Source organism: Narcine bancroftii, chromosome 14 (genome assembly GCF_036971445.1).
Source record: "Narcine bancroftii isolate sNarBan1 chromosome 14, sNarBan1.hap1, whole genome shotgun sequence".
Classification (NCBI taxonomy): domain Eukaryota; kingdom Metazoa; phylum Chordata; class Chondrichthyes; order Torpediniformes; family Narcinidae; genus Narcine; species Narcine bancroftii.
Window position 1 is genome coordinate 3,853,429 of NC_091482.1, and position 24,330 is coordinate 3,877,758.

Below are 24,330 nucleotides of genomic sequence, written 5' to 3' on the forward strand. Positions count from 1 at the left end.
ACACTTATTGTTTGTTGGTCTGGACATCTCCCCCTTCCATTCTTCCACCTTTCTCTCTCAGTCTGCCTGCCTTTTGCTTATACCTTGAAGAAGGCTCAGGGCTGAAAAGCTGATAATATATCTTTACCTCTTGTGGACACCATGAGCCTGCTGAACAGACAGCTGACAGGTTGATACAACAAAACAACATTTTAAAATACATTTTAAATGTATAGACAGTCAACCTTTAAAATTAGACATCTGACCACTAAAAGCAGAAATTTTGTCAACGGCATCTTAGTACTAAATGATCAGAACGGGAATTTATTCTCCAAGTATTAAACTGGTATGAAAAGAATAATTGCAGCACAATCTATCAAATGCAACCAGCTACTTTGAAGGTCGCTTGATTGCTTTCTGCATTGAGCCAAAACATACTTCTATATTTTCTTTTTGTGATTTTTATAAATGACCGAGATGAAGGAGCAGAAGGATGGTCAGTAAGTTTGTGGATGATACGACGGTTGGAGGAGTTGTGGATAGTGTTGAAGGTTGCAAAAGGATATAGAGTTGGGCAGAAAAGTGGCAGATGGAGTTCAATCCAGGTAAGTGTGAGGTGATGCATTTTGGAAGGTCAAACCTGACTACAGAGTTAATGGTCGGATACTTAACAGTGTGAAAAAACAGAGGGAACTTGGGGTCCAAATCCATACATTTCTCAAGGTTGATAGGATAGTTAAGAAGGCCTATGGGATATTGGGCTTCATTAGTTGGGAGATTGAGTTCAAGAGTCAAGAGGTCATATTGCAACTCTACAAATCTTTGGTAAGACCACACTTAAAATATTGTGTTCAGTTCTGTCACCTCATTTTAGGAAGGATGTAGAAGCTGTGGAAAGGGTGCAGAGGAGATTTCCTGGATTGGAGAATAAGTTTTATGAGGCAAGGTTAGCAGGCCTAGAACTTTTCTCTTTGGAACGAAGAAGGATGAGAGGTGGAACGGTTAGCGTAGTTGTTATGGTGCCAGTGACTTGGGTTCGAAACTCTCTACATTCTCCCTGCGTCTGTATGGGTGTCCTCCGGGTGCTCTATTTTCCTCCCACCCTCCAAAATGTATGGGAGTTGTAAGTTAATTGGGATATTTTGGCGGCACGGGCTCATGATCCGAAAGGGCCTGTTACCAGGCTGTAAAGATCTACCAAGATTCTGAGATGCATAGATAAGGCAGACAGCCAGCACCTTTTTTTCCCGGGCAGGAGTAGCAAATACCAGAGGACATATGAACCAAGTGAAGGAAGGGAAGTTTAGGGGAGACATTAGGGGTAGGTAAGTTTTTTTAATACAGAGAGTTGTGGGAGCCTGGAATGCTTTGCCGGGGTGATGGTAGCGGTTGAAATATTAGGGTCATTTTCTCATGTTCCCTCTTAGGCGGGCACATGGATGGAATAAAAATAGAGGGTTACAAGGTAGGAAGGGTTTAATATCTTTTCGGTAAGAATATATAAGTTGGGACAACACTGAGGGCCAAAGGGCCTCACTGGGCAATTAGTATAGAGCAAAATAATGACATTAGCTTTGACAGCACCATTTTAATTCCCTGCAATTCATAATAATTGTTGGAATTTGTGAAGCATAATTATTGATATTTTGTAGGTGAACTGATGATTTGTATCATCCAACCCAACTAAACCCAGACTTAAACACACAACTAGAAGCCCAGATTGTATTTTATGACACAGAGTTATCTTCCCACCTTCTGTAAAACAAGTGATTCAGTATATAGTGTGAAGTTGCCAATAGATAGAAAACACAAGTATATGACATGCAAATGTTTGTGAAAATTAAAATAATATAAAGTTTCAGTAATCACATTATTAAATGCTTATTTCTGTGGGAAGAAAAATGTAAACTAAAATGGACAACGTAGCACCATAATTTGTTGAAAGATGCTGAATTGCTTGTCATTATAATTACAGAAGAGGTCAACTTGGATGCTTTTTAAAAGGTAACTTTTCTTTGATAGAAATGAGCAAAAATATTGTAATTTCTGGACCATGATCAGTCTAATACCATCACGAACAATTGTGCAAATGTGCTTGCTGTTCTTTAAAATAAAACCACTAGGTGCTTTGCATTTACAAGAGCATTAGCTAACAAAATTCGCCATGGAGGTACAAGAAGATATTGGGACAGATGACCAAAGGTTTGGTCAAAGAACTGGGAAAGAAGGAGAAGGAAATAGAAAGGAGGTTTGGATAGCTAAAGATCTGGTTGCTTGTCAGGGAGTGATGGAAATCATGAATGTTCAGGAGGCCAAGGTTGGAGGAAAGCAGAGTTCATGGAATTTGTAGGACTGGAGAATGTTATAAATTTAGGGAGAGATGAGACCAATGAGAGATTTAAAAACAAGTTAGAGAAATTTAAGATCAAGACATTGCCACAGAAACATACGATGCTGTGTTATTCTCTATTGATATCATTGGTGAAAAACTACTTTTTTATTTGTAAATGAACATCAAATTCTGGCTGTGTTAGTCCTGGTTATTTTTGCCTCATCATTTTGGCTCAGTTTTTAAAAATAAGATAGTTTAGCCTGCTGGAATGTCTCACAGCTTTGCTATTAACAACACATCACACAAAGATGTATAAGCTACTGCTAACTGCGATTAACTCATTTGGCTTCACCCGAGCAGAGATATTCAATTTTTTGCTCACTTTTCTCCACCTCTGAAAAATAATTTGTTTTCTCTCTTTTCCAATTCTGACAAAGAGTCTTCAAATGGAAATTTTAACTGTTTTTCTTTCCACAGGTGAACCTTGATTTGTGTTATGTTTCCAGTATTTTCTTATTTTATTACTCTTTTCATTGAAATTCAAGGTAGAATTTAATTAAACATTTGAAGAAGATTATTGATGAGGACCATTAACTCATTCTTAAAACATTAATGTAAAATTGTATCAAGTACATTTTTAATAATGGCATATTCCCTTTATCCATGTTTTTAGCAACTGTGGTTGGAATAGAAGAATCAAGGGAATCTCATTGAAACATTTTGAATGTTGAAAGGCATGGACAGTGTAGATGTAGAAATGCTGTTTCCCATGGTGGGAGACTTCAGGAAAAGAGGGCACAACTTCAGGATTGACGGCCATCCGCTTAGGACAGAGATGTGGAGGAATTTCTATGGCCAGAGAGTGGTAAATGTGGAATTTGTTACCACAGATGGTTATGAGGCCAGATCATGGCTGTATTTACGGCAGAAATTGATAGGTTTTTGATTATCCAGGGCATCAAAGGTTATGGAGAGAAGGTCAGGCAGTGAGGCTGAATGGGAGAATGGATCATCTCATGATTAAATGGCAGGGCAGACTTGATAAGCTTAATAGCCTATTTCTGCTGCTACAGTGCCCTCCATAATGTTTGGGACAAAGACACAATTTTCCTTTATTTGCCCCTGCGCTCCAGTTTTAAATTTGTAATCAAACAATCCATGTGATTAAAGTGCACAGTCCAGATTTTATTCAAGGTTTGACCGTGTAGAAATTCCAGCAGTTTTGCACATAGTCCCTTCATTTCAGGGCATCATAACATTTGGGACATAGCAATGGTGTATATATTAAAGTAGTCATGTTTAATACTTCGTTGCATATCTCTTGAACTGGTTGAAGACTGTAGTCCCTTTTACACAGTGCTTGAAAGTCAGGTATCGTCTGCTTTACGAGTGCTGTGTGAACACATCGAAGGTGGATTGGGGTGGGGGGGGGGGGAGTTCAAGACTTACCCGGCTTCGAACCGCCAGGATAGGTAGTATCAGAGGTGGAGCGTATTGATGCTACACGTTCCACTTCTTTTATTTCAGGAAGTCAGCTTGCTGTGTAAAAGGACTCACAGACCCGGCATTTTTCTGTTCTGTGTGAACAAGCAAGCCGGCTTCCAGAGACGTGTTGTGTATATGGCAACAATGCAGATTTTAAAAAGGGCTTGTGATTCATAGACATCACCAGGTGCTGAGTATCTTCTCTGGTGATGCTCTGCCAGGCCTTTACTGCAGCCATCTTCACCTCCTGCTTGTTTCAGGGGCTTGTCCCTTGTATGCACTGGCTGGCCCGCCCTCCGGGTGTCTCCCTGCCTTAGTCCTCATTAAGGGCTCAGTAGTGGAGAAGGTTAAGACTTCAAATTCCTGGGTGTCGACATCTTCGAGATCTGGCTTAGAACTTCGGTGTCAATGCGTTCATGAAGAAGGCTCACCAGTGGCTATATTTTGTGAGGTGTTTGAGGAGATTCGGTAGGTCACCGAAGACTCTTGAAAACTTATGTAGGTGAACCATGGAGAGCATTCTGGCTGGTTGCATCACTTTCTGGTATGGAGGCACCAATTCTCAAGACAAGAATAAACTCCAGAGGGTTGTTAACTCAGCCTGCGACATCACAGGCACCAGACCACTCCATTGAGGTCATCTACATGAGGTGGTCTTAAGAAATCAGCCTCTATCCTCAAAGACCCCATCCACCCAACCCATGCCCTCTTCACTCTGTTACCATCAGGAAAAAGGTACAGGAGCCTAAAGACAAACACCCAGCGGCAAAAGAACAGCTTCTTCCTTGCTGCCATCAGATTCCTGAATAGTCAATCAAACATAGACACTGCATTACAGTGCACTGTTTTGTTTTTTTTAATTTATTGTTATAAAAGTGAATGTTTGCCCTGCAATGCTGCCACAAAACAACGAATTTTGTGACTTGTTCATGACAATAAATTCTAATTCTGAATACTTCTGACATCAGCAGTGGAGTTCTTTCTTGGCCTACCAGTCCCTTTGCGATTACTGTACTTACCACTAAGTCCTTTCATCTTGATGATGTTCCAAACTGTTGATTTTGGACATCCTAAGGTTTGGGCAATGTCTCTTACTGTTTTATTCTTGTTTTTCAGCCTCAATGGCTTCTTTGACTTTCATTGGTCCTCATGTTGAAAAATGGCAACTACAGACTCCAAAGGTGATCACAAGTTGAGAAGCAAGCCCAGCTCTCTTATACTTGCACCAATGAAGCAATTAAACATACCTGAGTAATCACAAACACCCGTGAAGCCAATGTCCCAAATATTATGCTGTCTGAAATGGGGGAACTATGTATAAAAAGTGCTGTCATTTCGATATATGAGACATTTTGAATAGACAAAGCCTTGAAGTGTACAAACCTAATGCAGATATATGAGATTAATGTTGATAAGAATAAAAGGCTTGCGTGGGTGATGAGCTGATTTCTACGTTGTACAACTACGAGTTTGTCAGTTAGCTCTTTTTCTAATGCACCTGATCTTTGTGAGATTTTGAAATAATTTCAAAGGGGAGATTTAATTGCACGGTAACAGGCCATTTTGGCCCCCGAGTCTGTGCCCCCAATTTATACCCACTTAACCTACACCCCCAGTATGTTTTGAATGGTAGGAGAAAACCGAAGTCCCCAGAGATGTAGAAAAGAGGTTTCTCTGTGTGGGTGAGACCAAAAATAGGGGTCATCAATAAAAGTTAATGACTAGTTCCAATAGGGAATGCAGGAAAATCATCTTGACCCTAAAAGTCAAAGTTTAAGGTTCCTTTTCTAGTCACTCACATAATAATACATAAGAATGTAAATACATGATATACTTCAATTTTGTCTGCTGTAAGGCAAACAAAAAGTCACCATGAGCCTTGCCCAACACCCCTAACAGTAGGAGTGATTAGAATGTGAAAGTTACTTGGTCCTACAAGGTGTGGTTGAGATGATTAGCATAGATGTAATTAATAATTAGGTAAATATGGACAAGAGAGAGAAATTTAAAAAAAATTGTTGATGAATGGGATGAGATTTGTGTGGAACATACATTAGAGTATGAGTCTTTTGGATCAGATGGCTTATTTCCTTGCTATACTTTCTAATTCTTTGTAGATAATTTGATATCTGAATGTAGGTCAAGATGATATTGTAGTGGGAGGATCAATATTTGCTTTTCTTAGTGATGGGCTCATAGAAATAGGGTGTGCATAAATGGTTGGTGTCTCCTATGTGAAACACCTGGCCCACTGTGAGAAATTCTAATACTCAAAATTTGTTTCAATTTGACATGCAACAACATTGCCCTGGTAATTCTAGAGTATTCATCAGATACTTTCTACATTCTCTGCCATGGGTTTTACCTGTAAATAATCTGTTTTACTCAAATTCTTTAATGGAATTTGTCAACAGTTTTGCACCAAATGAAGAAATATGCTCTTTGCTCATGTACATTTTTTTGCAAAAGCATTTTATATTACATTATATTCAGCTTTAAAATGCATCTAGTGAATACAGGCAAGATTACCTTTTGTGCAGAATATTATGTAAGAAAAGCCATGAAATAATACACCAAAAGCACATTCAGAAGTGCTTTGTGAGGCCCCTGAATCATATGAATATCATATTCAGGAAGAACCATACATGTCCAATTGTGCCATGATTGACTGGGCTGCATTAAAACAAATAATTAAGAAAAAACACTTGTGAATTGTTTAGGAGACTTATGTAATTGGTTGATGCTTGGCAGATCCATTCCAGCTGCAATCTGGAGCCAATGGAGTTATCATTAAATCAAGAGGTCAAATTACATTTGGAAGTGAAGGAGAAATGATAGAACAAGTGAGGTGAAGGTAGAAAACCATGAAAGAGATGAAAGATTAAATTGTGAAACAAAACCTCATGAGTTCCTGGATGAGGTTTATGTGGAGCTAAAATGATCTTCATTAGTCTCCTCAGCCCAACTTAGTCATTTGTAATAGGACTTCATTAGCACTTTCTACCTTTGGACTATGAACAGTTCCACCAGGCACAATTATATCTAATGAAATCATGTTTTAACTATATTTTTATATAACAGGAAAAATATGTAATTTCAAAATTTCAGAGAATGGTCAAAATTTCAAATATGTTCATTCTGCATAATTTGTAATCTGAACGGGTTTGTTAGGGATGATTAAAAACTGTGCAAAAACATGGTTCAAGATCAATATTTTATTTTGTTGGGACCATAAACATTTTTTCCCATAATGCTTCTGCACCTGTTATGGGGCTTTATTTTGTCAGAAGGCACCAGTTATTGTTGTCTGCCAGAGTTTGGCCTTAGAGCAACTGGTTGCTCAGCTCCCAGTCCATTTATCTGCACAGGTTTGGGCCAGAGTGGTTTTGTAAGTTATTGAGGGTGCTACTTGATCCTTTTGACAATTTCCTGTCCTCCTTTGGAAATGGTTTAGACATGTTCCAATATTCAAAACTGTAATACATTGATTGGTTTGGAATTAAAATGATCTTTCCCTGAAGCAATTCATCCACTGGAACAGTGAGAAATGAACAGTGACTGTTAAAATGTCATAGGTCCAGAAATGGTCCACATTTATGTAATTAGTGGATCTCATTGTCAAACCACTTCTATATGGTATAATATCTTACTTATGTGAAACTGGTAAATTAGATTATTTATTAAGTGGTTAATTGGAGATGTGAAGGTTTATCCTCAATGTTCTTACTTTTCCTTCTAAGATCAGTCTTCTTTGAGCTCTTATTGGAAGTTGGTTTCAAAGAGGAAACATTTTCCAAGATTACAATAAGTGGGATGTTGTTCTCACGGTAGGTTTCTTGTTTTAAGATGTTTGTATAAAGTTATCAAATATAACATTTCAATCATGTGTAGGAAATATGTAGCAACAACTCTAATGCTATCCAGTTTTACATTTCACAACTCAATCTTCTTATTTTTTTCTTGTAACTTCTCATTGAACAAGGATATCCTTTTTTTTGAACATTCTCCTCTGTCTCTAAGTAGTATGGTTTATCTATACATTGATGTGAGAAATGGTGTAAAATTTAGTATCAATTCAAAACCATAGGCTGAACACAACTGAAGTACAATGGGGTGAGTGTAATACTGTAAGAATAGTAATTAACAGGATATTTTATGCAACCAACATGGGCAAGAAACCTATCCTCAGAGAATATTAATCTCTAAACTCTCCATATTGTCTGAAAACATTTTAAGTTACTGTGCAATTTTACCTGTTAGGTTTTAGATAATTATTTCCCGATTTATCTGTTTTTGATAGAACTTTATAGTATAGATCAGCCATTCTCGACCTTTTATTGGCTGTGGATCCTTTAGGACTCTGCTCAAAGTTTAGTGGCCCTCTTCCCTGTAAAGCAGCCATTCTGAGTTGGTTTCTTCTGTTCTTCTCCCCTATTGACTACATAAAAAATGATTTCAGTCTATGGCCCCTCTTAAATGCGCTGTGGGCCCCCAGAGCGGCCGTAGGGCCTCCATTGAGAATAGCTGCTGTAGATGAATCAAGGTGTATGAGGATTGGGTCTGAATACAATTACGGCTAAAGAACAAATCAGCCAAGGTAATGCTGAATTCTGGAGAAGGGGCGAAGGGCCTTATGGGCTATTACTTCTGTAACTTTTTAAAAAATCAACACCATATAACTTCTCCAAATAAGTGTAAGAAGAATTTTAACGATTGAGAACTTGCATCGTACTTGCCTGTGGAGGACCAGCAAAAACTTTATAAACATTCAGCACCCACTTTTCTTATTTCTTTCACTAATATGCTTCCTTTCTTCATTCTTGAATGCTTGGACACTGTGGGTTTGGTCCATGTAGTGTTTCTCATACAAAAACAGAGAAAATATCAGTAAGTAGATGTGATAGTACAGATCTATCACCAATGTATATAGTGTATATAGTTACAGTATCTAGACTGTGCTTTCAGCGATTGGCTGAGAGCTAAGCCACGCCTACTATCTGGGCCTTAAAGGGTTGTGTCCCTAGCCAGGTCGGATCATTCTGGACTGGTCGGCCACCTGTGAAGAGCTCCTGTCTTTTGCTAATAAAAGCCTTGGTTTGGATCAACAAGTCTTTGATTCTTTCGACGAGCTCTACAGTAGATGATACTGCATGAAATCACAGTTAAACCTGATCCTGCCTCTCTCTAGTTCTCAACAATTGCACTGTCAACTGGCTTATTGTTATAAAATAGGAACTATTACGGTCATTAAAAAGTGCTAATATAGTCTTAAATAACAACTAAACTTGCTTTAAGTGAACAATACCTTTACTAAGTTGACAGAAAAAAGACAATTTAATATTTTGGGTGTGACTCTTTGAGGCATAACATCAAAATTCCTTTACTTAATAATTGCAGAACAGGTCTATCGTGCAATTCACAGGATCAGAGAACAGTTGCAGAAAGAGAAGCAATTTGTCCCTTTGAGTCCATATAGGTTAATATAAAATGTAATCCCACACCCCTGCCTTTGTCCCGCAGTTTGGCAAATTCTTTTAGACGCCTATTCTAATTCTGTTTTGAACACGACAATTGATTCTTCACTTTGTTAAAAAAATTGTTCAGCTTCGGCACATTTATAAAAAATGCAGCGTTAGAGATTAGATTTCATTCTCTCAGCAATCATTTGGAAGGTTTTACCACAGAACTGTTGGAGTTAAGATACATATCAAGCAATGAATGAACTGGGTGGCATGGTTAGTGCTATTACAGCGCCAGCGACCCAAGTTCTAATCCAGCGCTGTCTGTCAGAAATTTGTATCTTCTCCCCGTGTCTGCATCGGGGTTCCCTGGGTGTTCCAGTTTCCTCCCACCATCCTAAACTTACGCGGTTGCAGATTAATTTGGGTTTAATTGGGCGGCACATGTTTAAATGGCCAGAATCAGTTTCTACCATATGGTAAATAAAATTTAATTTATGTCTAAGCCTGGACAGTTTGGAGAGAAACCTGAGGTTGGTGGCATTCCATGAACATACGACCCTGTCCTGTTGGTAGTAGGGATCATAGGAATCCAGGAAAATGTAAAAGAAAATTGACTTCCTTGATTCAAAGTCTGATTACTTGGGCCCATCTTGAACACATATGCATGTTTCCACTTCTCTGATGTACAAATGTAACTGCCAGATCTCTCTCTGTCCTGACTCCGAGAACAGTTCACTAGCTGTTTGAATCATATCACCTCTAAATCATATCACAAAAATTGAAATTGTGAAATGCAATTTAAAAAAGTTAATAGAAGTATCTATTATCTCACCTTCAGATGTGACTTCTGGTTTTAAAAGTCCATGTGCAGCACAGACCCTTTAATTGAGTGACATAAATATCGGAGAAGTGCTCCGTGCATACCCTTGGTCTCTTTACCACCAGTTCATTGCTTTCAATAGCCAGTCATTCCAGTTATTCAGCAGGCGTTGTCAGAGAAACGGTGGGTATGTATCTGATTTTGTGTTAGTAGTTGTTAGTATGGTAAACAAACAAATTTCTAGCCCATCAACTTCTAGTAGGAGCATAAAGTATTACTGTAATATTCGAGAGGTTTTAAACGCTTCCTAATTTCTCAAGGAATATCTCATGACATTTGCAGAGAATATATAACAGTGAGAATCCTGCTCGGTTACAAATACAGATACAAATATTTGCTATTGAAAGCATTAACTAAAATGAATGGAAACAAACTATGATGCAGGGGTCCAAAGGGGTAATTACTGTGCATTCACAGGAGGTTTTACATCAACTGGTTTATTTTGACAAACATTCCAGGCTGTGGTTACCACTGGAGACTGTACTTCTTTTTAAAGAACCAGGTGATACAATCAGTCCTAAATATACCCCAGTGACTAAAATGTCAGTATATTGCTTGAGGTAAAACTGATTCTGCAGTATTCAAATTTGTCATCACACACAGTAAAATGGATCTGAAAAAGAACAGCTATAGGATTGAATTCTAATGTACAAATTAAGTCAACGGCCTTGCTGAAACTCGGAAAATAACAGAAACAGTGATTTTTGTTACTTATGTTTTTATAGGCTTGTAAGTTTACCACAGAAGTTTAAACATAGGCCGTAAACATAGTCATCAGATGTCTGTTGCAGATAAAAGGCCCACTTCATAGATGGAAATTGACTAGGTGGAGAAACTACAGTAAAAGCCGATTTTCCGTGTCAGATTTCACTGTTTCCTTCCTCATTTTGCCAACGTGGTATTAGGAATTCTAAACAGAGGGCAATGCCAAACAGCTGTGGGAACCAACCAGACCTATGGAAATAAGAAGAAATAGTAATTACCACTGTAAAATACTTGATTTGTGTGAAGCCATATAAGAAGATGGCAAAGTTTACGTTGAGACAAGAGTGCTACATTGGAGTTGATTTTAACGCTGAATAGCTATGGTTGGGCAGTGGTCAGGACAAGTGTGAGATACACTTTGGGGCTCGAGATCCAGGCTCAGGGATGTTTCAATTACCTGGTTTGATCATACACTGGTGGTCAACGTCCTGTCCAGTTAGAAAGTAGAGTGGCTGCTGAAGGAATGTTTAACTTGCTTGAGGATAAGTAGAGGGGTGTGGAGTGGAATGGGGTATGGATAAGAGACCAGGTGGTAAGGTGGAATCCAGGAAAGAGCAGGAACTTCCCTTATGGGTCTTGGAGGACCATGCTCCCTCCATCTCCATGATGGAAAATTTTGTATTGGTCTTAAAATGGCTCTTCTGCCTGAAGATTGGCATTGTGGGACATCCTTGTTCTATTTAAGCCTGAGTTATAAAGTCCTATTTCCATTCCTTCCAGAGGTTCATTAAAGGTAAAGGTATTAAATCACTTGCAAACAAAACATAGTTGCAAGATGATTATAATATTCCAGCTTATTAAATTTTAAAATTTATATTTAGACATACAGCACAGCAACAGGCCCTTCAGGTCCATGAGCCAACCCCACCCACCCCCAAATACCCTAATTATCCTACAACCCCTGTACCTTTTGAAGGATGGGAGGAAACTGGAGCACCCGGAGGAAACCCACGCTAACATGTTGAGAACATACAAACTCCTTACAGACAGTGCCAGTTCTGAACTCAGGTCTCTGGCGGTGTAATAGCGTTGCAGCACCATGCCATCCAAATGCAATGTTCCAAGAGAAAAAGAGGTGAGATGCTATTATTGATAATTAAGGAAGGTACCAGAGGAGTGCTGTTGTGATATAAAGGCAAATGCAGATTGGTTTGGGTTGATTTCAGTCAGGAACTGGTTAACTACTGGAATACCCCAGGCATCAGCTCTTGACCCACCATTATTTACATTAATGGCCAGTAGAAAGGAGCACTACATAACATTTTCAAATTGATTGGTGATACATAAGTAAATGTAACTGCAGGTTGTGAGAAAGATGCCTCTGGGATCTGGAAGGGATCTAGTTAGATTGAGTGAATGGGCAATAGATTGGCAAATGGAGTTCATATGTTAGGCCATGCCTTCAATAAGAGAAGCCAAAAGGCAGATTATTATCTAACTGGTGGAGAGAAACTGAAAGTGAGTCAAGTCTAAAGAGACGGAGGTATTCACGTGTATAAATCACCAAAAGTTCCAAGCAGTTTAGAAGGTAAATGGCATTAAAAAGGGGCTGGAGTTTAAAATCTGGCAAGTTTTGTTGCAATCGTATAGGGTGGGGCCTTATCTGGGATACCCATGCAACTTTTCTCCCCTTATCTAAAAAATGATGTAGTGACTTTGGAGGCAGTTCCAAGGAGATTCACCAGGCTAATTCCTGGGCTGTGAACATGCCCTACCCCAAGAGAAACTGAATCGTTTCCTTGGCATTTAGAAGAATGAATTGTATCCTTATTCCAACATATCAGCATTTAAGTGAGCGTGTCAGGATAGATGTTGGGATATTTTCACTAGTGGGGGAGCTCAAACACATAGTCATAATGATAAGTTAAGGTGGTGGTCATTTAAAACAGAAGGTAGAATTCGTTGCCCTGATAGATGGAGGTGGATAAATATTTGATAGATTGAGGAACAGTTGCAAGACATGGAGAAAATAACACAGAAGAAGAACTAACGTCAACATGGATCAGCCATAGAAAATTACAGGCCCTTCAGCCCACAATGTTGAGCTGACCAATATTTCAATCTTATTTTTCAATAGCCTCTATTTTTCTTGCATCTACATGGCAAACAAAGAGTCCTTTGAATGTATTTTTGTGCTATGTTTCTGTGTGTTTTGTGTTTCTTTGTTGCTGCAGCAAGAATTTCAGTGCATCTGTACATTGTACTTATGTATATGACAGTCATCCACATCTGTGCCTTTTCCCCATTACCCCCAATCTTCCAGATATTTATTCATCACCACCTTCATTCTAATGAAATGATCCGGCATCCAGGAGATAGAGATTACCAACCCGATGAGAGAATAAAATTCTACGGTCCTCAATCATCGGATGCTTATTTCTAGCCCTGTCCCATTGGAAGTGACTCTCCCACCAGTGAAACCCCCTGACCTCTACCCCCTCACAGCTTCCAAGGACCTCACGTCATATTCATTGTATATGAAAGAGCAGGCTTGAAGAAGGCAGATGGCTAACTCCTGCATCTACTTCCTTGTGTTCTTTACTCTATCTTCAGCAATAAGATAGCCAGTGCAATGTAAAGACCTTGCTCAGTCCAAGAGAACAGATTAAATCTATGTGCTGAGCCGGAGGCTAATTTATGTCAGAAGTTCACAGTCATATCTGATGCAAACTGGAAGAGTCAAAGAGCACTTTGGTCTTGTCTGTGTACAAAATTGCAATGCATACTGAGCTGCTTCCATGTAGGATCAAGGTTGAAATAGTTCTGATTCATAGTTCAACAAGATGCTGTGGGATCAATGGCTAAGGTAGCTTCTGGGTACAGTGATTCCTAATGTTGTAGTAATAAAGTTATATTTTGGCATTTGTTGTGTAACTCAGTGAATCATTCATTATTGGGTTCAGCATGTATCCTTTCAAAGGCTCAAGCCTGGACTTTGAAAATGCTTAACCACGAGTAATGATTGTACTATGCGGGGCGGAAGCAGACAGCATTTTTTTGTAATCCAGATGGCTCCTGAACACATGCTGAAATAAATTCAGAACCAACTTAACATTCTACACAATGCCAAAGCTAACTGAGGCATTGCCTCATAGAGCTAGAGGTCCAGATTCAATCCTGGTCAGGTGTGTGGAGTTTGCATGCTTCCCCGTGTGGGTTTTCCGAGTGTTTCTGTTTCCTTCCGCACCCCAAATGGGTTGGTAGCTCAATTGGCCATGGTGAACTGCCCTTAGTTTGTAGATGAGTGGCAGCATCCAGACAGGAATCAATAAAAAGGTAAGATGAATGTCAACAGGTGGCATGGATTCAATGGGATGAAGGGCCTGTTTCCATGCTGTGTCTGTCTATGACTCTACAACCCTTCATCAGGCATATAAACACGCCACATCACAAATATATATTATATATATAAATGGTTAAACTCGACAATGATGAAATCTGGAGACATGAATCACACTGTGGACTGAGTTTCATTTTATTTGGTACGAGCTAATCTTACAGAAATAGATACTGAACCTGTAGATGTTTTCAGTAATGGGAGAGTCTAGGATCGGGGAGAACAACTTCAGAATAAAAGAGCGACCCTTTAGAACAGATGAGGAGGAATTTCTTCACCCAGAGGGATATGGGGTGCTGAATCTGTGGAATTCATTGCCACATCAGGCTGTGGATATTTAAAACGGAGGTTAATTGGTTCTTGATTAGTAAGGGTGTCAAAACACATGGGGAGAAGGCAGGAGAATGGGGCTTCAGTCATGATTCGAATGGTGGTACAGACTCTAAGGGCTGAATGGCCTAATTCTGCTCTTATGGTCAGACACGGACATAGTCTATTGAAGTTAATAAGGCTTGGTTCTGCCCCAAGAACAAGGACTAGACTTATTGTCTCAGTTTCTCCTTTCTCACTTTACTTTCTTTGTGGCCTGTACTAAATTCCATTTTCTATATTTTTAGGGGTATGATTTTCATACTAGTTAAGTTTAACAAGTGATTTCAAAAGGAAGCACCTCCAACTTGCAATGCATTCATACATCACTGCTCTCCCTCTGCAATCCCTGCGACTATCAAACTCGTTCTTCCCTTCTCCCCTTTTAATTCAGGCAACTGCCTGCTTTTTACTCATACCCTGAAGAAGGGCTCAAGTCCGAAACATCAGATATTTCCCTTGACCTTCTATGGACACTGCGAGACCAGCATTTCAGTGTTTTTAATACAACTCTGCTTGTTCAGATTATGTGGTTGAGTGGGATTTGACTCCAGAACTTTGAACTGATACCTTGCAACCAATGTGTGTTCGACTTCTCCAAAAATCAACTAGGACTGCATTCCTCGTAATATTATTTGTTGCTTTCAAAGACTGCATTTGCATTCTCCTTCTCTAAATCCCCTCTGCACATCTTTGGAATTTAAAATGGCCAAATCAAACTCTTGGACAAGTTTATGATCAGGAATAAGCTTATTATGTGTGTGAATTGTACAAAATTTTGCTTCATCCAGTTAAGGTTTTGCTCTGGGAAACTTGGATGCACTCATACACCAAACTGCAGCCAAATCAGTCTAAAATCACTGCATTATGGATCACCACTGACCCTTTGCTGTCAAGTTGCCTCACAGCACAGAGGAGGAATTAAAATAAATTGGCATCTCTTACAGAACTGCTTCCAATGGAATGGTCCTGTAGTATTATTAGTGTATAAAACATTTATATTAGGCAATTACTGGTCTAAAAGCAGTGTGTTTCTTACTAACTTAGACAAAGTTTCACATTGTTTCCAAGGTAGTCAAGTAATGAAAAATAAATAAAGGTCCAAGAATTCAATGGCAATCCACTCACTTTTCAGTTGAAAATAGAGACTGAGCTGTTACACTGACGGCAAAGTTGACTTTAGGGACCCTCAGCCAATGTCTGGAGAACACAGACACTTGGAAGAGTCCCAGGAGTAGAGGGCAATATTAAGGGTGCTAACATTTTAGACAACTTTAAAAAACATAGTTAAAATGTGTTGTTGAAAATTATTATTTTTACTAAAGTATAAAATTATGGAGTTTAGATATAACTATATGTAGCAATTCATTGATACATGAAGGAATTAAACAGCTTGGAGCATTCTCAACTATGAAGATTATAAAACAATATAAAGTAGCTGCCATTACTTAAATTGCTGAGACTATTTTAAACAACCAGGACAGCTTCTGGCACTCCTAATCTTCAAATGGGTCCAAGTTTGAGGGAACAATTGGAGGGACTTGATTAACTTTTTCACCACTCAAAGCACTAGACCTGTTTGCCAAAATCCCAAATCAATGGTCTACTTCAAGATCGAAAATTAGACTGCTCAGAACTATGTAGGTGAAACTATAGACTAGTGACCTGAGCCACCAGATGAAGAATTAAAAAGATAAATTTCAACTTGAGCATTGACATGTTGAATGAAAGGCATGGGCTGCCTGCATATCCTGGCACCAAGCAACTGGTTGTAATTGGTTGACAAGACTACAATTCTCATTCAGCATCTGCATTCACTTGCTCCATTCAAATAAAATCTGGGATCTACCCTGGGTCTGGATAGACTTGCTATGAGCTTTCTCAACAAATACCCTTCGCTTCTTGCATAAAGAGCACTGTATTGGATTTCTATGGCGAGGCAGGATGGAATGGGACATTATTTACTTTCTGAGTCCTTTCCTTTATGTTACCAAGGGGCGCTTAGTTATCGGAACTGAAGTTTACTTTGTAGATGTGGTGTTGAACCTGCTAAATCTTTTGTTTTCTGTCCTGGAAGGATCAGGTGATGATCAGCTCTATAAATCTCTGGTGAGACCACACTTGGAATATTGTGTTCAGCTCTGGTCACCACATAACAGGAAAGGTGAAGGAGCTATAGAGAGGGTGCAGAAGAGATTTACCAAGATCTTGCCTGGATTGGAAAATGTGTCTTAAGAGTCAATGGTAGCAGAAGTTTAAGGAAGACATCCGGGGTAAGTATTTTTTTGTACACAGAAAGTTGTGGGTGCTTGGAATGCATTGCCAGGGGTGGTGGTGGAGACTTGAACAATAGGGTACATGGGTGAAAAGAAAAATAGAGGGTTATGATGCAGGAAGGGTTTAGTTTATTTTGTAAGTACATGAGTTGGCAGAACACTGTGGGTCGAAAAGCCTGTATTGTGCTGCAATATCCTATGTTCTATGATCGATATCTTAGCAGTTACAGCCAGATTGTGGTCTATTGATTTTTGGCCCTCATGGCAGGATGTCTGCAGTTTTTAAAATTGACTCTATGAAATTGTTCCCATGGTACCAAGTTCCTTTCCGCACAATGGGAATTGTGACCAAAAAATAATACATTTGAAATGGATCCTCCAGGTATTGCTATGTTTGTGAATTTTCTCAAGAATACATCCATGGTGCATACTGAACAACCAGGCGGATTACTTTGGCTATATCACATGGTCAAAGTCCATCACTGTTCCATGGAAGAAGGCCTACAACAGTGTTGTGTAGAACTTTTGGCTGAATTTGAAGGAGAGAGATTCTCCTTGAATTTTGACCCACATAGCACCTCAAGCAATTCCATCAAGAAATGGAGTCATTTATCTGATTACTATTAATGGGACCTTGAAGTGTAAAGTGCCTTCATCTCCTTAAAATAGTTGATTTTGTAAAGATTCATCATAGGAGAACAATGATTTCTATTATGGTAATTTGTTCACAGGATGTGGATAACAGTAGAAATACCAGTATCCATTGTCCTTCCCCAACCGCCCTGGGATCAAGAGGGCAGATCGGAGTCAACCAAACTGATGAGTAAAGACCTGCTGGAGGAAGCTCCATCTCCAGATTCCAGCATCGGCAGCCTCTTGTGTCACCATCTTGATAGATAGGCCAGACTGAACAGAGATGACAAACCTCCTCTCCTCTGATGGACATGTATGAACCAGATGCAGTTTTATGGTTATCATTATGAAGGCAGCTTTGTGTTTTGGATTTCCAGATTTCCTTTAAATGTATTGAAATTCTCAGCTGCAATAGGATTTGAATTCCTGTCTCTAATTCAATAGTGCGGAATCTCCGGCTTCCAGTCCAGTAACCTAACCATTGTGCCCCCACACCCCTTTAGTTTCCCTCACCATCTCAGGACATCCTGAAATGCTTCAGAGATTATTTTAGTTTTTAAATAGAGTATAAGGCAAGAACCAAGTACACAATATAAAATTCTGAAAACACCAAAGGAGTTAAAATGAAGACAATCAGTTTCTGGGTTGAAGGTAAATACAGGCTCAAATAAATGTAAGGAGCACTCAGGCCCGAAACGTTGGTCATATTCTTTGCCTCTCATGGGCGCAGCAAGACCAGCTGAGTTCCTCCAGCATTTCTACCTTTTTACTAGAATAGATGTAAGTAACGTAGAAAGGTTGTGCCATCAATGCCAACCCTAAACCTCACTGGAACGTAGATACCATCTATAATGGGTTAAAAAGTCTGAATAAACTTTCATGAAACAGATCACACAAGCCAAAATAATTTGGCAATTTACAGTAACTGGGTTTGGTCAGCTTGTTTCCATACACAAGTAGAGGACAGTCTGAGGCAATCAACACATCATTAACTGTTCAGAATATTCAATGCACAGACTAACAAAAGCTGGAGTCTGTTTATATGGTACTATTAAATCTTGAAGAATGGATACCAGAACTAAGAATACATGGTGTACGTGAAAGAATTGGACTATATCTTTATGCTTTTAATGAAAACAGAATGATTCTACAAAAGGGGCTTCTGCAATAACTAAATTTTATTGAATGCAAAACAATCAAGGAACATGGTGTTGCAGTTGTGATACAACTGTACCGCAATTATACATAATCCTGGTCAACTAACTTCTACATTTGTTGATCAGAATTCATTTATTTATCGACCTAAATGTAGATTGTGAACATCCAAGATATTTCATCTCTAATAAGCTTCAAGAAATAAAAATGTACATCTTAGCAATCAAGAAAAATCAACCCCTTTAAACTCTTTTGGACTGAAAGAAGTAGAAGATTATACTATACCATTTTAAAACCAAATTTTACAAATTGTCATTGCTTTGTGGCTTACATGTATATTTGCGCGTAAAAATCTTTCTGGACAGAACATAATACTAAGAACGGCACGGTTGGGTTAGGACAGCAGTTATCGTGATACTGTTACAGCGTCAGCGACCCGGGTTCGAATGCGGTGCTGCCTGTAATGCATTTGTATGTTCTCCCCGTGTCTACCTGGGTTTCCTCCATGTGCTCTGGTTTCCTTCCACCCTTTAAAACGCACGGGGTTGCAAGTTAATTTTAGTGTAAATGGGTGGCATGGGTTTAAAAGGCTGGAATTGTTTTCCACCATTCTGTAAATAAAATGTAAGTGTGAAGTTCACAAAAGGAGTGATCAAATTCATAAATCTGCGTAAATAAAGTGCATCAATACAACAAAACAAAAATCAGAATTGAGCTAGGAATTGTCCTGCATTTGAAAAGTCATGTTAAGCCAGAGTTGCTGCAGGAGATGCCACAGCAGCAGAAATCTATTGCGCACAAAGTATCATGGACAACTATTGAACAAATCTTGCATATTTCATGAGTACACAAATATATTTTGCTTAACTAGAGTAGTCATCGAAAACCGAGAAGAGAAAATCAATTAGCTATTGATCATGGGACTCATGTGTGTGTTTGTGGTGGTATGAAGAATGGTTGGTTGAGAGGATGGTGAGGATGAGTAGGGAGTATCGGAGTGGGATCAGAAGGGAGTCAAAGAAGAGGCTCAGTCAGATCCTTCAACAAACAGCAAGCATCAACTTTCCAATTAAGTTCTGCTTCAATGTGTGAAACAGATTGAGGCTCCACATCAATTTTGCACACATTAAAACATTTGACTTTACTGTGGATGTCCAGCAGTCTCAATGGGGAGCCTGCTTCTAATTTATAGGAAGTATACCATTCTCAGTATCTTACCATATATTATGCATTCCTTGGCCTTGTTTTTCCTCCCCAACTGCATTAGCTCATACTTCTCCAGATTGTGTTTACTTGCCACATTTCTTTTTGCATGCCTCTGCCTTCTTCCTCATCTCAACCAGATGGTCAGTTTTTGTATCACCTGCAAACTTTTACATCTATGTCACTTATCTTTCTTTGGCTTGGCTTCGCGGACGAAGATTTATGGAGGGGGTAAAAAGTCCACGTCAGCTGCAGGCTCGTTTGTGGCTGACCAGTCCGATGCGGGATACACCATAAAAATCAAGGGACTTACCAATGAGCACAGTTCAAGAATATTTCCAGCGTTTTCTTTTTCTTTATTTCAGATTTTCAGTATTTCATTCATATCAGGCAGCCACGATCTTCTCTTGATGAATTCATACTACCTAACTGATGATATCCTGCCCCTTTCAAAATTGTTCATATTGTCCCTCAGACACTTTTCCCCAATTTGCCCAGCACCTATATCATACACTGAATATCTGGAATCCTTTCCTCTTTTCCAAACAATTAGCAGTATTCAATTCCTCTGGCACTGTGCCTCTACAGGAAGAGGATTAGAAAATATTAGATGAAATTCTCCACCATTTCCTGACTTGTTGATCTAAAAAATTCAATCCCAGTTTGGTAATTTATCTGCTTTCAATAAAAATTAAGCCCCTGAATATTTTCTCTCTCTTTGTTTATTTCATCCAATATTTCACACACATCCTCTTAATTACAAATTCTCTCATCACCCCTCCTTTGCATTCATCATCATTTGTCTCCCACCTCTGCGCAAATGTCCCGAATGAGTCCTACACTTTTGTTATCCCTTGCCCCTTTAACTATTTATTAAACATCTTAGGTTTTCTTTGATGTGCTCTTTGCCTTCAGAATTTCATCCCTGCACTTTTTATACTCCTCGAGGTGTATTGCACTATTACAGCTTTCAGTATCTGATTGAAACTTTGCACTACTTTTGTTTTATCCTACCCTTGTATTTTACAACGTCTATAAATTGAATGGAACGATTTATCGTCACATGCACAAGGAAAAACTTTGTTTTTCACACTATCCAGGCAAGTCATCCTGTTCTGAAGTACAACTGTGCTATGTCTCTTGCATTACTTGGGAGTGTTCTTAAATAACTTAGATATGCAAGATTTAAATAACAAAAGAGACTTGACTTACTGATGCCTTCCACCATCTCAGGAAACTGTTCACACCCACTCTTATACATATACGTACACCCCACTACAGTTCCTACAGTGAGAAGGGTGTATTCTTACAAAATAGTTCACATTATCCTGACTATATAACAAACGGGTAGTGAAAATGACTGCAATGGATGTAAGGAGAGGATCTGCTGGGAGATACAAAGTCACGACGTTCCAGCCCCATTTTTGAATGAAGGTCCAGATTTAGAAATTCATCACCTTTGTCAGTGAAAAGATGCTCTCTGTCCCTCCCATCTCTTGCATGAATGTGTCTCACCACATCAACTGCTTTCAGATAATCTCAGCCTTTTTAAATTGATGTTGAAAGCGTTATTTCCTGCACTTTTTCATAATCATGCCAAACTTATTTTAATTATGACCTTTGCCATCAAAATACTCTCATACCTGAATCTATTTTAAGAATGCTGCTCATTTAACATACAGTGGATTGTTTCAAACAGATCTCTGGAGCTGACCACCTCCATCGCTCATTTACTTATTTAGGTATGGAGGATCTTTATTCAGGTAGTCCCACTTGAGCTAAAGTTGGAGGCATGGTTCAATACCATGACAAAGTTAATCAAATAACAAAATCTCCGAACGTGGTCGAAACTCAGCAACATTAAGTCGAAACTTGCCTTAATGGTTAATATACAGTAAAACCCTCTTCTACACTTTTACATAACTGTATCAAGTTAACACAAAGGTCATTGAAATTATTGCCATATTGTGAGTGAACCAACATGAAGGATAAGCATACTTGGCCAGTCTATCTCTCCCTTGCAGCATTTGTAGAAATGGCCATCACCCTGGCCAAATGGAGATAAAGTCCTGTCTTCACTTCAAGGACCCCTCCATCACGCTGTTGTTCCATCACATTTAATAGGATAGATTCAAATCAGATGGAGTAAAAAAAAACAATGCTGGACTAACAGTCCCTTTTATATAGCAAAGATAAAATACATAACCATCATTTCAGGCTTGAGCCCTTTATCAAGGTATGGCAAAATGTCGACTGCGTCTGAATAAAAGGGTAATTATTTATTCGGACACCTGTCAACATTTTTACATACCTTGATGAAGGGCTCAAGCCCAAAATGTCAGTTATGTAATTTTATCATTTCTATATAAAAGGCAATGTTTGACCTTCTGAGTTTCTCCAGCATTGTGCTTTAACTTCAACTACAGTGGATGCAAACTTTCATGTTTTACTTCAGATCAGGTTGGATCCACAAAGAGCTGTGGATCCCAGACAGCAGAAGAATCATACCCCATTATAACCTCATGGCTTGACCATCCTTCACCATAGAGGGATTCACCTCTGGTTTGGTGAGGAGTAGAAAAGCATGCTGGAAACAGGCCCAAGCAGGCGCAAAAGTAAAGTACGTCCAAGGAAGCAGAAACACGTTTATGTAAAACAGCAAAATCAACAGAGCTAAGTAATCCCACAAACTACATATCAAAGTTCTGCAGTCCTAACGTATTTAGTCATGAATGATGGTGGATAATTAAATCATTAATGAGAAGAGGCTCCAAAAACACCAGTCTTCAACCAAGGTGAATCCTAGCAAGTGAGTACCAAAGACAAGGCAGACATAAATGAGCTCAGCAATTGATCCATGTCATCTTCCTTCAGGAAGTCTAATTTTACACAAACCAGTCACTAGGAACTCAATTCATCTAGCAAAAAGCAGCTGCGAAGACTGGATACAGCAAAGGCCTTGGGATGAGACAGAATCTTTTCTGCAGTACTAAACACTTGCTCTCCAGAACTAGCTGTGCCTGCAGTCAAGCTGTTCAAGTATAATTAGAACACTGGCGTCCACTTGACAGTGTGGAAAATTGCCAGAAATATCTTATTTACAAAAGCAAGACAGATGTTATGCAGCCACTTGCTGGCCAATTCAGTTACCTCTCGATCATTAGCTAAGTGATGGGAGGTCTCATTGATAGTGTCTTCAAGTAGCATTTATTCTTCTTGAATAACTTGTTCATCGAGGCCCAGTTTGGATCTTGCCATGATCACTTGGCTCTAGACCTCATCACTGCCTTTATCCAAACATAGACTAAAGAGCCAGATTCTAGATGGGAGGATAAAGTGAGTGCTCTTGTCATCAATGCAGCCTTTGATTGAATGTGATATCAAGGGCCCTTTGATAAAGTGAAGGAAAACACTACCCAAAAAAATATGGCAGTACTGTCCCGCAGAGCGCAAGGAGAGGAGACAGAGTGCTCCTCTGCAGGGTTCGACTGCCCAATCCCACTATCAACGTCTCCGTACAGGCTTTAAACAGCCTGTTAAAGGACTCGATGGTGGTTTGTTTTACAATTCTATGACCGCGGAGGTCTTGGCCAAAGATGGCTGCATCTATGTTTGGCAGCAGCCTCAAGGGTTGCTGGCTCTGGGGGAGCAGAGGACTGGTGCAGGGTACTGGAAAATGGGGAGAACATCCTCATTTGAGAAGGACAAGCAGAGGAGATGATCCACGGGATGGTATTCATGTGGCAGATTAGTGAAAGGCTTTGCAACTGAAGAAAACAGAGGTGGCGGGCTTTTGGCGACTCGAGGCAAGGAACCCATGCAGGCTGCAGGCAACTGGCTCAAGACTGGCTGAAGGGGTACTTGGTATTGGAACCAGGATGCGAGAGGGTTACAAGGGCACTGAAGACTTTCTGATAGTGTCGGAGGTTTGGATGTGGAGCTTGGGTTGCCAATGGTTTGGACTGGTCTTTGTGGCTATGGAGCGCTGGAGGCGAATCCATAGACACCTTGTGACTCTGGGTGGACTCATTTGCTTCTGTTTCTCTGACTGTAATAGGCGTCCAGAATTTCTGCTGATGGCAGATCTGTCTGCCTTACAGCAGACTAAAGCAAATTTTGTGTAATATTACTCCTTTTTTAGGACATAACAATAAAGGAATCTTGAATGGTGCCCAGAGGAATGATGGCTGGAGTTACTGGTCAATCATCCCAGCCCTTGCACAGGGCTGTTAGATTTTTCTCAGGGAAGCATCCAAAGTCCAAACTAAGGTCACCAAGCCTAAGCCCAGAGAGAACAATTACTGACGACTTCCATATTCAATTCCAATATCAATACCTCACAAAATAAAGCAGTTCATATGCAAACACAGCAAGACATTGACAATATTTATGCATAGTTAATAAGTAATGGTGTTAAACACGAAACATGCAAGTCTGTAGACATTGTGATGCGA

At 39.4% G+C, this 24,330-nt stretch overlaps 2 protein-coding genes across 5 annotated transcripts in view; one reads left to right on the forward strand and one right to left on the reverse strand.

Annotated features, from left to right (window-relative positions):
• Positions 1-19,355, forward strand: part of tbx4 (T-box transcription factor 4) — a 158,622-nt gene extending 139,267 nt beyond the window's left edge. The window contains exons 9-10 of the mRNA XM_069911460.1: positions 16,687-16,882; positions 17,617-19,355. Of these exons, the coding sequence (XP_069767561.1) occupies positions 16,687-16,844 (158 nt within the window). The 3' untranslated portion in view covers positions 16,845-16,882; positions 17,617-19,355. The remainder of the gene's footprint in view (positions 1-16,686; positions 16,883-17,616) is intronic.
• Positions 10,560-24,330, reverse strand: part of brip1 (BRCA1 interacting helicase 1) — a 342,881-nt gene continuing 329,110 nt past the window's right edge. For 3 of the 4 annotated variants that reach the window (XM_069911456.1, XM_069911452.1, XM_069911453.1), the window contains one exon: positions 10,560-11,092. In XM_069911456.1, coding sequence (XP_069767557.1) covers positions 11,021-11,092 — 72 coding nt within the window. In that variant the 3' untranslated portion in view covers positions 10,560-11,020. The remainder of the gene's footprint in view (positions 11,093-24,330) is intronic. The other variant, XM_069911455.1, reaches the window with a different exon arrangement.